Genomic DNA, 16,459 nt, shown 5'->3' on the forward strand with positions numbered 1-16,459 from the left:
TGGAAAGTCGCCGACTGCGGAGCCCAACGATAGCAAGTCGATGCTCCCGGACCTTACATTGAACAAGGCGAGATGGCGCTGTGTTCAATACTACACAAAAAGCTATAAAACGGATCCCCTGTAACTGATCCGGAGGCTGAAAGAAACGGCACTACAAAGTGCGCAATGTCAATATTGCTTTTCTAGATGAATTGCTTCGATGTTGCCTTTTTGACCCCCCAGATATCTGCGAACCCTGAACATTCTGGTCCGATGTATTCATTTTAGCACATCGTATTACTTGTGACCCTTGGTGTGAATGTTCTGTAAACTGCCTACATACGTCCCACAGCTGGGCACAGGCCTCCCCTCAATCAACCGGAGGGGGTATGGAGCATACTCCACCACGCTGCTCCACTGCGGGTTGGTGAAGGTGTTTTTACGGCTAATAGCCGGGACCAACGGCTTAACGTGCCCTCCGAAGCACGGAATCATCTTACTTTTTCGGACAATCAGGAGATTCAAGCCTGAAAAGTCCTTACCAAACAAAGGACAGTCTCACAAAGTGAGCACTAGACCTCGGAGGCTGTTGTTGGTGTGAATGTTCATCATCACTAATTTAAGAGCCTTGTCAGTGCAGCATTCTCCATGCTACTTCTGGGAAAAATAGGGCAGTGGTTTCCCTCTTGCCTTCCGCCCAAATACTATGGGTGTTGGGTTTTTTTTAAATATAATAAGCTCGCGTTTGACCACTATCTCACCTGATGGTAAGTGATGATGTCTAGGAAATGCCTATTTGCTCTAGCCTTGAAGACTCCCAACCAAAATACTAATTTTAGTACTAGTGCTAAAACAGTGTAAGAAAGTTTTCCATCTTCCCGTACCAAGTATCAACATCATTTCATCTGACTAAATTCTCCATTACAGGTGTTAATCGAGCAAGTGAAAGACTTGGAGCGCGCATACGAGTTTGCTGAACGCTGCAACGAGCCCGGAGTATGGTCGCAGTTGGCCAAGGCCCAGCTCCAACAGGGGCTGGTGAAGGAAGCCATCGACTCGTACATCAAGGCCGACGACCCTTCGGCGTACATGGATGTGGTCGCCACAGCCACGCAAGAGCAGTCATGGGATGACCTCGTCAGATACTTGCAGGTAAGATCACGTTGCAATATACAGTTTGTTTTAGTTAGCCCAACAGGGGCTGGTGAGTCAAGCCATCGACTCGTTAGCCACTGTTGGCCCAACAGGGGTTGGTGAGTCAGCCATCGACTCGTTGGCCACAGTCGGCCCAACAGGGACTGGTGAGCCAAGCCATCGACTCGTTGGCCACTGTTGGCCCAACAAGGGTTGAGGAAAGAAGCCATCCGTGTAGTGTCTATGTAAAACGAGGTTTTTTGTAAGAAGTTTCCGGGGTGTACCCTGGTGTTAAGGTTATTATAGAGCCGCCAAAGGCCTGGAGAAGAAGCCAACCCTGCGAGTTCATATTATTTTGTACTTCTATAGCAAAAATGGGTAGTTTCCTAGGTCAAAGATAAATTATGAAATTCTGATTACTAAATAAACACAGATCTAAATTAAAGATGACTAAAAAAATGTGGCGTCCTTTTATAATAAACAATTTCTGTTCTATTCTAAAAAAGTTCTTTTTTCTATTTGACTTATTTATGAATTTGTAGAAAAGTGTAATAATAAGTGTGACATTTTGACACGTTTTTCTATGACGTCACAGGTTGATGTTTCCTACAAATTCGTGTTTTGTCGTTTAGTAAGAAGTAACTGATTTGACTAGTTGGAAACTAGCCTATTGGGCTGTTAACTTTAAACTTGGTCCAGAAGCTAAGCAAACGTTTGTCCAATAGATGGCCCGCAAGAAGGCGCGCGAGTCGTACATCGAGTCTGAGCTGATCTACGCGTATGCGCGGACAGGGCGCTTGGCGGACCTGGAGGAGTTCATCTCGGGGCCCAACCACGCCGACATACAGAAGATCGGCGACCGCTGCTTCGACGACCAAATGTACAACGCCGCCAAGCTGCTTTATAACAACGTCAGCAACTTCGCCAGACTCGCCATCACGCTCGTGCACCTCAAGGAGTTCCAGGGTGAGTCAGCATACTATGCTCACTAGTACATTAGCAAATCACCATCATCTCCCTAGCATTGTCCCGTTTTTCACAGGGTCCGCTTACCTAACCTGAAGATTTGACAGGTACGGTTTTTTACGGAAGCGACTAGGCGTCTGACCTTCCAACTCGCAAAGGGAAAACCATCCCACATACCTACGAAAATGCGTATCTCGGGAATGTGGGTTTCCTCACGATGTTTTACTTCGCCGCATAATCATTATCCAAATATGAATTCGAAAACAAATTGGACATACATTGGTTTAGGCCTGTACAGGGATTCGAACCTGCGACCTCAAAGTGAGAGGCAAGCGTGCATTAACAAATCATTTGCGACGAGTAATTAAGGAATAGGTAAATCAACAAAACGCTTTTTTGACGCCTGCCTTTTTTGTCATAGTAATGTTGTTGTTCTTTGTTTAGTGAGACCGTTCACAAAGTAATTTTCGACAGTGTCCCCATCAGGAATCGAACCCGGACCTTCTAGATCGTGAGCCCAATGCTCTAACCACTAGACCACGGGGGATAGAATATCGAGGCAAGGATAGCTTCACTTGTATAGGTGAATTGCCTCCCTGATGAAGGCAGCGGCAAGACTGGAGGCGGATAGTGCTATTATGCAACACTGGAATCGCATCCAGTTCAAAAAAGACGCAAAACATAATTATTAAATCATTTATTGGTAATACAAAATATTACATTGAGTGAGACTTTTCAATATAACAATGTTTCAAAACTCAAATGACAATGGAAACACTTAACAAACAACTAAATGTAATAACTAATAAAGCACTATTCTTATTATAACACGTAACAAATATTGTCAATACAAAAAAACCCCAGACAGCTCTTAAAATCTTAAATAAAAGAAAAAAATATAGGAAGGGACTTCTTCCTCTATTAAAACACCAACACTACACAACCTCACATATCGCCATCTTGTAAATCAATGTAAATTAAAAAGTCAATCCACTTCCGCTTCCTCTTTCCGTCTCTCTCTGTTTCATATTTTCTCCCTCCAAAAGTTCCTTTTCATGCATCTTAGCTTTCCATTCCCGTGTGGTTGCCGTCTCGGCGAGGCTCGCCTCTCCGTATGCCCGAAGTCAATTCAGTGGTGCCGCCGGCGAGTCTGCCCGCCAGGTGAGACCCTGTTCAGGGAGGCCCGGCGAGCGACTCCAGCCAGGCGGCTTTCCATTCCCACATATATATAAATGTTTTTATGCCCCCCTGCAGGCGCGGTGGATAGCGCCCGCAAGGCCAACTCGACGCGCACGTGGAAGGAGGTGTGCTTCGCGTGCGTCGACGCCGGCGAGTTCCGGCTCGCGCAGATGTGCGGCCTGCACATCGTGGTGCACGCCGACGAGCTCGAGGACCTCATCAATTATTACCAGGTAACACTGATGAACTAAGGGCCTCTACGTGTTGGCTTCGGCCCCATTCACGCCTTCCAAAAGTCCGGGACTCCATAGGCCTGAGATACGGAAAGGACGTACAAATTATTGCACACAAATTTACAAAACATTTACAGGATAAACTTATTTTATGGGGCAAAGGCGGCCTTATTACTAAGAGCGATCTCTTCCAGACAACCTTCGGAGAAAGTACACTACTACAGCTGCAGTGTATTGACACTGCCCCTTCTATTGACTTGGCCCCAGACTTCAAATGCCAATGCCTTCGGGCAAGTCTGGGGTCTAGAGCCCATCACTGCACAAAAATAAATGTCATCGTAAAGTGTGATACATATGTTGTAACCAAGAGATAAAATGGTATTTACATGTACATAGTATAATCAAATTGCTAGAGCGTACTCGCCAGCAAACTGGTGTCAGTTTAGCGAGAGAATGCTGTGTAAAAATGTATAATTTATGGTTCAAATAAAAAAAAAATCAAAAGTAAAAAAAAAATAGCGTGTAGTCCGGAACACGGAATCATCTTACTTCGGACAAGCAGGTGATTCAGCCTGCAATGTAGCCAAACAAAGGACAGGCTCACAAAAAAAAGAACATTTCTTTATAACTTACACGTTTTCCAGGACCGGGGTCACTTCGAAGAGCTGATCGCGCTACTAGAAGCAGCGCTGGGGCTGGAGCGAGCACATATGGGCATGTTCACCGAATTGGCCATCCTCTACTCCAAGTACAAGCCCGGCAAGATGCGCGAACACCTGGAACTCTTCTGGTCACGAGTCAACATACCAAAGGTGAGTAGCAGAAACAGCCATAGGTGCATCTTCGAACACCGGTACTCAATCTCATTACATTTTTCATGTGACAATGTAGATTTGCCGCAAATGGCATCAACTACTTGGCTGGTCAAATGGGGAGCGCTGCGGGCGCTCACCCGATGATCTCCTGTAAACGCAAAAATATCCCAAAATATTTCGGTTTTTACAAATATCCAGTTAGAAGTTATGTAGGTTGGCGACATAGATAAGTTATTGGAACTAGATATTTGCAAACAGGCAAAAGACTCTAGGATATTTTTGCGTTTAACTGATATTGACTTTCGGTGTTCGAAGAACCACCCGTATACGTCCCACTGCTGGACACAAGTCTCCCCTCGATCAACCGGAGGGGGAGGGGATATGGAACATACTCCACCACGCTATTCCTCAACAAGCTGGTGGAGGAGTATGGGCTAGTTAGTAGCCCGGTACCAAAGGAAAACATGAAAATGTGTTTCGGAGATATGTGACCTAACCTGTATCGGGATGGTTTTTCCTTCGCGGGTTGGAAGGTGAGACAGGCAGTCGTTTCTGTAAAAAACTGGACCTGTCAAATCTTCCAGGTTAAAGCGGGCTCTGTGAGACACGCGGTAACGCTAGAGAGATGACGATTGTTATAAACCTGACGTGACGTGTCTGCAGGTCCTCCGCGCGGCGGAGCACGCGCACCTGTGGTCGGAGCTGGTGTTCCTGTACGACAAGTACGAGGAGTACGACAACGCGGCGCTCACCATGATGCAGCACCCCACCGAGGCCTGGCGCGAGGGACACTTCAAGGACATCATCACAAAGGTACAAAACTATGTATACAATGACGGCTTTTGTTTTTTCTCTGTTCTGCCACCAGCCCTCGCGGCACGGCAACCGCGCGAATTATATCGAGAGCTTTGACCAATAGCCATGCAATGGCCCCGATTCCTGCAGGCACCTCCTAATTTTACTTTAAGTTAAAACTGTGATTCTTATCTGCCGAAAAGAAAAGGGACGGGTGATTGACAGCTGTTAATTTTAGGAAGAATGAGTAAATGAATTAATACCCCGGGCGAACCAAAAAGGTATTTCTCTGGTATTTAATCCGTTTGACGTGTGCTGTCAACTTAATTCTGTCGGGTTATTGGCCAATGTAAAAAAAATATAGGGTTGTTTTGATTTGTGCTTAAAACTGACGTGTATTCCATAAGTTGCATGTTTGTCAATATCCGTCCCTTTCCTTTTCGGCGGATAAGAAAATGACAGATATATTTTAAAATAAAATTAGATGCATAGTCACTAGAATAGTATTGCTTCCGACTATTGCCTATCTATGTCAATAGTATATCGATAGTTCTTGTGACCTATTCCTTGTGACTATTTCACAAGCACTATTGGAACTGTCAATAGTTAGTCACTATAACTATCGATACGATCTTTTTTTTATTTCAACTGTTGATGGCAACACTAACGCCAGCCTGTACCCGTCGTCCCAGGTGGCGAACATGGAGCTGTACTACAAAGCCATCCAGTTCTACCTGGACTACAAGCCGCTGCTGCTGAACGACCTGCTGCTGGTGCTGGCGCCGCGCATGGACCACACGCGGGCCGTGGCCTTCTTCACCAAGGCGGGCCACCTGCAGCTGGTCAAGGCCTACCTGCGCTCCGTGCAGTCGCTCAACAACAAAGCTGTCAATGAGGCGCTCAACTCGCTGCTTATTGACGAGGAAGATTACCAGGTTAGTTATCACCATAAGGTTTATTTTATTGCAAATCTACATACATCATCATCATGATTTTTAAGGATTCCGGAGCCGCTCAAGCGTCTCAGCACTAAACAAATTCTAACTACAGGGCGCTAGTGACATCGTAACGAATACTGAGGGGGATGATTCAGACCATGATTCTTCTTCTATCGTGTGGGTTGTGAGGCGGAGTACCAACCTCATCAACCCTGGTGTCAGGATTACTATTGAGCCGCCAAAGGCTCCTGACATGGCTCATGTATCGACTACTTACTTACATCAGTAAGTACTAACCGGGACCAACGGCTTAACGTGCCTTCCGAAGCACGGATCATCTTACTTTCGGACACTCGGGTGAATGCCTGTAGTGTCCTAACCAAACTAGTGACCACAAAGTAATTTTTGTGATATGTCCCCACCGGGAATCGAACCCAGGACCTCCGTGAGCCCAACGCTCAACCACTGGACCACGGCGGTCGTTACCATGATTCTGATTCTGAATTTTGCGACGGAAAATTCCACTTGATGACTACTCAGAATCATGGTCTGAATCATCCCTGAAAGTTTTCTAAAGGTGCATAACTATGTGTATATTTTCCAGGGTCTGCGGACATCGATAGACGCTTTCGACAACTTCGACACGATTGCGCTGGCGCAACAGTTGGAGAAACACGAGCTCACAGAGTTCAGAAGAATCGCCGCATACCTCTACAAGGGTACGTGTAATCACCATTACCTTGTACTGTCACGAGTAGGGTGAATCTCAAAATGTGTCAAGTTTGGTGGCGACTGTCATATAATTTTTTCGTGAAAAATTGGGGAAATTGGGAATTGAAAAATTCCTTTTTCATGTCGGAACCGAGGATCCTTTTGGATCTTTTTCATGTCGGAACCCAATTTTTCACGAAAAAATAATATGAAATTTCGCCACCAAACTTGAAATTTTGAAATTCACCCATTACTAATATGTAAATACTTTGAAACCATGTCACAATAACTTTTCTGACAAATTAAACCGCAAGTCTCATTAAATGTCAAGTTCGATAGTGCGACAGGGTACAGTGGGTACATGATATTGCTCATGACTGTACCGCCTAACGCGTAAGTGGAAGCGAGACAACAGTCCGACCGCGCTCCTTACTCCTTAGCGGTCATTTAAAACTAAAGTAAGACCCGGAGGAGGTGAGGTCGGTTCCCGTTACGAATTGGTGCGGGGGGAGAGTTACCGTTCTGCAGCGTGTTAGTGACACCGTAACGAATACTGAGGGGGGTGATTCAGACCATGATTCCGAGTTAATATCAAGTGGAATATGTCCTGTCTGACAAAATTTCATGGTCTGAATCATCCTTCAAAATTTTCGTTACGATGTCACTAACACCCTGTATAGTTTAGTTGTTTAGTTGCTTATACAGGGTGTTAGTGACACCGTAACGAATAATACTGAGAGGGATGATTCAGACCGTGATTCCGAGTTGATATCAAGTGGAATATTCCTGTCTGACAGAAAATCTCACGGTCCCAATCATCCTTCAAAGTTTTCGTTACGATGTCACTAACACCCTGTATAAGCAACTATACAACTAAACTATATAATAAATGGCCCCCGATTCTGCGAATGTTGAAGTTAAGCAACTTTCGCAAAGGCCGGTCATAGGATGGGTGACCACAAAAAAAAAATCCATCTCGAGCTCCTCCGTGCTTCGGAAGGCACGTTAAGCCGTTGGTCCCGGCTGCATTAGCAGTCGTTAATAACCATCAATCCGCACTGGGCCCGCGTGATGGTTTAAGGCCCGATCTCCCTTTAAGGCCCGATCTCCCTTATCCATCCATAGGGAAGGCCCGTGCCCCAGCAATGGGGACGTTAATGGGCTGATGATGATGAAGTATATACCAAGGACTAAAATAATCGATTTTCTTTCTCACTTGTTGTGCAGGCAACAACAGATGGAAGCAGAGCGTGGAGCTATGCAAGAAGGACGCGTTGTACGCCGACGCTATGGAGTACGCGTCAGAGTCGCGCCAGCCCGAGGTGGCCGAGGAGCTGCTCAACTGGTTCCTCGAGCGGGACAACTTCGAGTGCTTCTCCGCGTGCCTCTACCAGGTACCAACTGGAACAATCGAGAATAATGTAGAACATTCTAGACTAACGCAGGCAAAACAAGTTATTATTTGGGTGAATGTCAAAATTTCAAGTTTGGTGGCGAAATTTCATATTATTTTTTCGTGAAAAATTGGGTTCCGACATGAAAAAGATCCAAAAGGATCCTCGGTTCCGACATGAAAAAGGATCCAAAAGGAACCCAATTTTTTACGAAAAAAATATATGACAGTTCGCCACCAAACTTGGCACATTTTGATATTCACCCATTTATAACTATAGTTACACATGTTTGTGATTTGTTAGTTTTGGACAAACTCATCGTACAAAAATTACTTCTCTGTACAAAAATCCAACATGAAGATTACAGTCCTATAGAAGTTTTATTACAATCTAACTACGTCAAAAGTCATTCTCTATCTAATATTATCTCTCAAGATGTTCCATCTCGCTGTTTACTGTACGCATTGGATTTTCCGTTAGTGCAGTAGTAAAACTGTTTTTTTTTCTAAATAAATAAACAATTTTTCTAATACATACATAAACTCACGCCCGTAATCCCTAATGGGGTGGGCAGAGCCACAAGTAATCAAAGATAACTTGCAGCCACTGTTGATACGATGTCGTAAGCTGGATATGATGAACCTTATGGTGATAAGGGATCAGCCTATCGCCCATAACATTAGTCCATCATGTTAGAGGACACAATCCCTCTGTCGGTTTTTACGACATGCCCGGGAAGACAAGCAGCTGAACGTTTTCTATGTTCTTTATTTGCTCCCAGAACAGCGTAGAAGCAACAAAGAACATTTTTTCTAAATAAATAAATAAGAACTTGATAGTATTTCCCTATTCCCTAACATGATAATGAATGTTGCAGTGTTACGACCTGCTGAAACCCGACGTGGTGATCGAGCTGGCGTGGAGGCACAACATCATGGACTTCGCCATGCCTTTCCTCATTCAGGTAACATATAAATTATACGGAAAATACAAAGAAAAACACAAAATATTTGGTGGTTAAAAAGCCCACATCAAAGCAATTGGGTACTAAGGTTCAAGATGAATTATGAAATTGTAACTTACTAAATAAAGACACGCTGAAGCATATATTTAGATCAGATTATGTATAGAATTATGTTGCTACTTACAATGCTTCTCTTTATTTTGATCAGAATAACAATGAGGGAAGATGTAATTGTGCCTGGGCGTAATTCAAATTCAAAATCAAATTTCAAATAAAAGATGCATTGAAATTGAGAGGTTAAACGAAGGAAAATCTTCACAGCGCTATCTAATTAACGTATCTTGGAGAGCCTCTCATTGAATTCCGGGGGGTTAAAATGGCCACGTCGAAGCAATTCATCTAAGAAAGCAATATTGTGATTTGACATTTGTTTGCATTGCGCACTTTATAATTGCTTCGATGAGGCCATTTTAACCCCCCCCTGGTGTTCCAAGAACTACCCATAAACGTCCACAATATTCGACTCCGTCTATGTAGGTAATAATGCCATGTGCGGCAAATCTACAATATCACGTGAATAAATAAAACGGAATTAAAAGAGCAACGGGTTCTTACCGCGTTTAAATGGGAATATGAGTTTGGTGCGAGTTCAGATGGTTCCGAACATTCCGATATCAAAAACATAAACAAGCGGCAAAGAAAGAGGGTAGACAGATATGTCTTCCCGTAGAAAATTATGGATCTACCTACTCCACTCCAATCGCATCAGTCATCCCGTGATCATGGCACTTGTAACAGTGTCGAAATATCGGGAGTCTCATATCCCCATTTAAACGCGGTAAGAACCCGTTATTACGTGCTTTAATTATGATATTACGTTACTACGTTAAAATTATTAAAATAATCATTTATTTTTAAATAATCTTTTATTTTTATATTTATTTGTGGTCACGTAAACCAATTTTAGTCTGTGCCTGCTTATAATGACAATAGTTTATAATATATAGGTTTAAGCTTATAAACAATCTTTTTGTAACATTTCCAGTTTTTTTTATAATGTGGTTTTTTTTTTATAATATATACTTTAAGCCTAGCATTGTATCGTTAGTTTTGTTGCTGTTCTCATCAAGTTCTACAATTTGTTTTATTTGTGGTATCCTGTGATTGGCGAACAAACATTGTACTTACTGTAATTATTCTTAGTTAATTAATAAGCTGTTGGATATCCTCAATAAATAAGTAAAAAAAAATGATAACCGCATAAACTTAAAACAATGTATAAGCAACATACCTGTATCGCAGACGGTGCGCGAGCTGACGACGAAGGTGGAGAAGCTGGAGGAGGCGGACGCCAAGCGCAGCACGGAGAGCGCCGAGCACGAGGCCAAGCCCGCCATGATGATGGAGCCGCAGCTCATGCTCACCGCCGGTACGTACGCTCACTATCAACATACAGGGTGTTAGTGATATCGTTTAGAGGGGTGATTTAGCTCATTATTCCGAGTTAATATCATTATAAAAGGAAAAATTTGGGAGAGAGGAAGGGGTAGACCTAGGACAACATTTATGAAACAAAAGAGAAGGTGCAGGATCAGGAGGTGAAGGATTTGGCGGGAAGAAGAGAGGAATGGCGATTACTCCACCGACAAGAGCGCAGCTCTTAAATAGAGAGAGAGAATATCAAATGGAATTTTCCATCGCATAGAATCGAATATAATTTAAAAAAAACATGAATTTTGCGACAGGAAATTCCTGTCCCTCTTGATATTAACTCAGAATCATGATCTGAATCATCCCCCTCAGTATTAGGTACGATGTCACTAACATCTTGGTAATGACAAGCACAACAAACAGAAAAATAAAATAAACAGCGGTGTTAGTGACACCGTAACGAATACTGAGCGGGATGATGAATCATCGTTTAATGTTCCGAGTTAATATCAAGTGCGATTTTCCATAGCAAAAGTAAAGAATTGAAATTAGTTCCAATTATGAGGCCGAAAATTCCCGACGGAAAGTGATTTCGACAATGTTGTCATCGGGAACCGAACCCGGATCTCCAGATCGTGAGCCCAATGCTCTAACCAAACCATTGAGGCTGTTAACATGGTTGTGTCACAGGAAATGCAAAATCACTAACAAAAGAGAAATAGAAGAGAAATGTCACGCACTTACGTAATTTTGTGTCGCCCCCGCAGGTCCGTCCATGGCGTACCCCGGCGTGCCGCCCGCGGCGTCCCCGTACGCGTACGCGGCGCAGGCGCCGTCGCCCGCGCCCTACCACGGCTACGGCATGTAGGGCTCCGCCTGCGCCCCGGCCGCCGCGCCCGCGGCCTGGGGGTACCACGCGCGCTTCTAGGCCCCTGCTCCCTTGCGTCACCATACCCGGCGGAGGACATCCATACCTCAATGAAAATAGCTTGATTACATTGGTATTGTGTCGATTCGGCCGTCAACCTATTTTGACAGCACTAAAACTTGCCATCTCTTTCTCACACATATTGTTAGTGAAGGACGGAGCTGTGTAACTAAAAGTAGGTTAATTTTGTGTCCGATCTATGTTACAAAACATGGGTAGCTATCGACCATTACAAACTTGTACGGCTCACTGCCTAATACGCTGGCATGACAAAGCTCGATGAAACGCCAATACTTAGTTCATACGATACTGTTCTGACTACCCCAATTGGGGATATAGCCGTGAACTCACGTGTAATTAGAATGACAATCAGAACAGGGGGTCTAAAAAGGCTATAAGAAATTCATCTAAAAAAAGCATTTGGGATTGGCGCGTATAAAAAAGTAAGTGCGCAATATCGACAAATATCAAATAGCAATATTGCTTTTTAAGATTAATTCAATGTGACTTTTAGAACCTCAGTATGTATTTCCTGATATCTCCTTTCAGACTAGGCTGTATGATATCTGTCCTTTTGTTATAATACAATCAAGCTATTTTTAACGGGGTATAAAACGACCAGCCTATATACACTTGGTATTAAATTTCGAATCCGTAATCAGTTTAGTCGACTTAACACCTTAAATGTTATTTAATATTAATCTTAACTTATTCCTATAAACGCAGATGTGACTTAAATTGTGTAAAAATTCAGTCGCTAACGCCTTCTGACTGGATATAAAATGTCGACGTTTGGAAGTTTCGAGTCGAATTCTTACTAAGTATATACAGGCTACGGTCAAAAGCTATTTGGCGTAAAAGAGCGACACACAGATTGGAGTCGACATAGATTTAGAATCTATGATTTGTTTGTCAAATGCTAGAATTCGATACAAATTAAAAGCACTTGTAAATTTTATGAATACGAATAGTTTGAAGCTTGTGGCGTGGCGATGGGTAGTCTCATACAATACGTATGACTGCATCTACTTACATCCCACGTCCAACTTGTTGACTATGTGACGCAAGCGCGCAAGTTCGAGGTCGCGACGAACCGACTCTGTGGATTAACGACCTCGACAGTTCATTACTGCAGTTGTCTTATAAATAGTTTAAGTTACACTCACCATCATTTCACATCCAAGGCCTAATACCCTTTCCTTTGTGAATACTGAAGCCATCGGGAATCCACAGAGACTAAAGTCAGCTTGGGCCGACACGTTGGCCTGTACAAAAATAATATATTTGAATTGTAAATGTAGCTCTCATCATTACAAAGTGCTTTATTTTTAAAGAGAAAGTTATGAGAGTTGATTAGCTTCGCGCCAAAGGGTTCAGGCTACTGTGTTTCTATATCCTCGGTAAGGTTTTATTTTCAATACAGTTCGATCGTCTTGAAGTCTTGAACAATAGACTGAACCCCTTTGCTTGTCGTAGTCTGTTGGTTAGGCGGCGTGTATACTGCGATGCTACACGCATTGGAATCGATACGTATGTAAAGCCGCGTGCATAACGTAGATGTTCGCGCTACACTGTGCACCGGCGTTCTTCGTGTACCTATTAACAGTAGATTAAAGTTATTATTCAAATCACATTATAATTTGTGTATTGGTTTGTGGGAAACAGCTGTGACCAAATGGCAAGTTTGTAGTCACTCTCACCACTAGCTGTTATAGGTATACCACACCTGTCGTCCCATTTTTTTTTTATATATTTTTTTGGTTTTACTCAATGGTGGTCTAGGTTTTGTATTATTAATGTTATTATGAAAATTAAACATAAGTAAAAACCACCAGGCCTTATATCGATGTTCAGTTATATACTAGTGCAATAAATTATATTTAAATCCCGCATGAGATATCAATACTTTAATGTACAAAAACCATCAAAATGCCGTATTTGAAAAGTTGACTATATTGTTATATGTATATAATGCTTTCATAGACGACATCGACATGAGCCAGTTAATTCAAATCTACACTGGATAATTTGAGTGTTATAATTATTATATTAATGATGATAAATAAATATTTTTTAGTACGTCTAGGTTTAGTTTAGGCAGAATTAGTGGTACGATGTTATTATTTTTGAGTAATGTTTGAGCGTGCGACCAGGAGCCGGGCTCGAGTGCTAACACTTAATTTCCCGACTAGCCAGTTCTAAACAATGCAATTACCTTGTATCATGTCACAGCGCTCGGCGGGCAAGATGTTGCTTCTGTTGCGTTTCTCACCTTGATTGATGCCTTCACTAGATAATGTAAGTCATGCGCGGCGGGGCCTCGTACATCCAGTTTCATTATTTATAGAGATTAATTTACTCGCGCCTCATCAACGGCACCGCTGCGCCACTTATTATATATAAATACGTCGCGTCGACTCTACACCGCGTTACGACTCCGTAACCAGTCGCGAGCCGCGAATCGATCGATTCATTCAAATCATTCCTATCATTAACAATTTATAAACAATAATTAAAATTAGATTGTTATTTTTTTCTTTGATAACAAACAAGAATATTAACTTAAAGCAAAAAGTTCATTGTTCTATTAGTATTGTATTTATTCATGTATGATACTGTTTCACTGAATTTTATTATAGTAAGATTATATTAAATGAATAAATAAAAGAAATCGAACTTGTCTTTTATTTTATAACATGCGCGAATGAAGTCTTCTCGAATCCATAATTCCGTGGACTAGTATAAGAAATAGAATGACCACGAAGTATTGATCATGCATATAAAATTAATAGCAAATCAAAGCAATAGCTCCAAACATCATAAAAAATATTTGTTTGTGGCAAAAATAACGGTAATTTAACTTTTGCAATCCGCCATGGCTGTTAAGATACATCGTCTTTTCACTTGTCTAAAGACAGACATGGCTGTATGGGCGAAAATCTTAACTCTTCGTTCAGGAATACAAAAAAAAAAAGATTTTGACATTTGTCTGTCAGCTGTCGCTGCGCGTGTTGATCTTTTTCGTTCAATTTTTCGCTTTTATTATGCCTGGCGGATACAAACGTAAAAAATATCACAATGGTGACACTCATCTGAAAAGACGGTGGAGAGTGCGAAACAGGAAGAAGGATCTTGATGAGATTGACGAAGACTTACAGGAAGGTACGTAAACATCCGTGGTTTGGGTTTTGCCACATGGTTTGAGGTTATTTTCGTGTGTAATAGTGAAGATTTTCTTTACGTTTTTCCAGAAAAAGCTGAGAAATTGCTAAACCAGAGCGTAGACTTGGACTTACCTGGTGCGGCGCAACATTACTGCCTCCATTGCGCGCGATACTTCATCGACGATCGCTCACTACAGGAACATTTTAGGACGAAAGTTCACAAGCGAAGGTTGAAGGCTTTAGAGTTAGAACCTTACTCCATAGAAGAGTCCGAGAGAGCCGCGGGTCACGGCAACTTCAAAGCTCCAACCAAGAGGAAGATCGTCACACAGAACACCAAGACTGACATCACAGACCAAGACGGCGATGCCATTATAGACGAAGTGAGTCCAAACAAGAAAAAGAAAGTTGACGAAGATGCTACGTAAACTTCCCTTTGGCATTATTACTAAGGTGTGTGGCTGCAAAACTTCAGCAAGAGGCTCCTCTCTCTTCATAAACGGTGCTAAAGCTACCGAAACCTTTACTTATGTAACTCCGTACATTGATTTTTCTGAACGAATTCAACAAAGAGATGTCATTCAGGAACAATTAGCCAGAAGAAAATCTGACGTCAATCTGAGTAAAATAGAAAACCTGTGGACTGTATATGAAGACTTGAAGAACCGTAAAGCTGAATTGGAAAAGAAGAAAGCAGAAATATCCAAGGAAATAGGGAAGCTTGTTAAGACAGATCCAGATGGTGATGCAACTAAGAAATTCAAACTACAAATCAGTCTTGTCAAAGACAACATTAGAAAACTCAAGGTTCCATTGTGGTCAGCCGAAGAAGCAGCTATCGTAGAAATATTGAAATTACCAAATACTTTGCACTCTCTTACACCTGAAAAAGACAAAGTTTTATACACTCATCTAAATCCACCGAGTAACAAAAAAGATCATTTGAAAATTGGTAAAGACCGTAACCTACTTCACTTTAAAAAGAATGAGAATTATTATCTCAAAGGTGATGCAGCTGTATTTGAACTTGGAGCAAAATTTTACTTCAGTGGTTTGCTGAAAAAACGAGATTTTATCCAGCATTCTAATCCAGACTTTGTGAAGAGCTTAATAGTGGAAGGTTGTGGTGGAGATCATACTAGTCCTGATGCAACATTTATTTTACATCATAATGAAGACTCCAAAGTCAGTGTGGACAACCGCTTACACTTGACTGGGGGAGGATCACTTTGTTCGTATTTAGCTTACTTCGCTAAAAACATTTTGTATCCTAAAGTGTTTCCTTTGAAGTGCTTTTCAATGGGGCGTCAGTATATACCATCACCATCTGATGAAGACAGCCTGTTTCATGTCAGCCAATCTTCTGTGGTACAGGTTTTTGGAGCTACAAAAACTGCTGACGACCTGGACAAGATGCTGGAGGAACTAATTGACATTATGAAAGTTGCATATGGTCAGTTTGGTTATCATTTCCGCTTGAGTATTGTGGCTGCTGATAAACTACAAATGTGGGAGTCACTAAGACTTGCTGTGGAGATGTTTTCGACGTCTTTAAACGATTATGTTGAAGTCGCGAATGTTTCAATGAGTGGAGACTTTATAAGCAAACGGTTACAGTTCACATACGTTGAAGATAAGCAAAGCAAATTCCCTCATGTAATTTCTGGAACAATTCTTAATGTACCCAAGTTTTTGGGTTGCGTTTTGGAGCAAGATCACGATTTTTCCCTTCCTGATGTGTTTAAGGTGGAAAATTGGGCTCTTAATTAATAATATCCTAGGATATAACAGATATTTAATAAAAATAAATGTTTTTTTTAGAAAACTA

The 16,459-nt window shown here is 42.0% G+C and overlaps 3 protein-coding genes across 4 annotated transcripts in view; all 3 read left to right on the forward strand.

Annotated features, from left to right (window-relative positions):
- Positions 1-14,143, forward strand: part of LOC126376188 (clathrin heavy chain) — a 47,748-nt gene extending 33,605 nt beyond the window's left edge. For both annotated transcript variants that reach the window (XM_050023411.1, XM_050023410.1), the window contains exons 20-30: positions 907-1,131; positions 1,839-2,079; positions 3,334-3,491; positions 4,136-4,303; positions 4,970-5,119; positions 5,794-6,036; positions 6,644-6,758; positions 7,978-8,144; positions 9,022-9,108; positions 10,411-10,537; positions 11,307-14,143. In XM_050023411.1, the coding sequence (XP_049879368.1) occupies positions 907-1,131; positions 1,839-2,079; positions 3,334-3,491; positions 4,136-4,303; positions 4,970-5,119; positions 5,794-6,036; positions 6,644-6,758; positions 7,978-8,144; positions 9,022-9,108; positions 10,411-10,537; positions 11,307-11,407 (1,782 nt within the window). In that variant the 3' untranslated portion in view covers positions 11,408-14,143. The remainder of the gene's footprint in view (positions 1-906; positions 1,132-1,838; positions 2,080-3,333; positions 3,492-4,135; positions 4,304-4,969; positions 5,120-5,793; positions 6,037-6,643; positions 6,759-7,977; positions 8,145-9,021; positions 9,109-10,410; positions 10,538-11,306) is intronic.
- Positions 14,144-14,457: 314 nt separating this feature from the next.
- On the forward strand, positions 14,458-15,059 carry LOC126376322 (zinc finger protein 593 homolog). Its single transcript, XM_050023650.1, has 2 exons — positions 14,458-14,629; positions 14,719-15,059. The coding sequence occupies exons 1-2, from the start codon at positions 14,512-14,514 to the stop codon at positions 15,057-15,059; spliced, it is 459 nt and encodes a 152-aa protein (XP_049879607.1). The 5' UTR covers positions 14,458-14,511.
- On the forward strand, positions 15,049-16,456 carry LOC126376260 (serine--tRNA synthetase-like protein Slimp). Its single transcript, XM_050023559.1, has one exon. The coding sequence runs from the start codon at positions 15,049-15,051 to the stop codon at positions 16,399-16,401; it is 1,353 nt and encodes a 450-aa protein (XP_049879516.1). The 3' UTR covers positions 16,402-16,456.
- Positions 16,457-16,459: the final 3 nt, after the last annotated feature.

Source organism: Pectinophora gossypiella, chromosome 20 (genome assembly GCF_024362695.1).
Source record: "Pectinophora gossypiella chromosome 20, ilPecGoss1.1, whole genome shotgun sequence".
Classification (NCBI taxonomy): domain Eukaryota; kingdom Metazoa; phylum Arthropoda; class Insecta; order Lepidoptera; family Gelechiidae; genus Pectinophora; species Pectinophora gossypiella.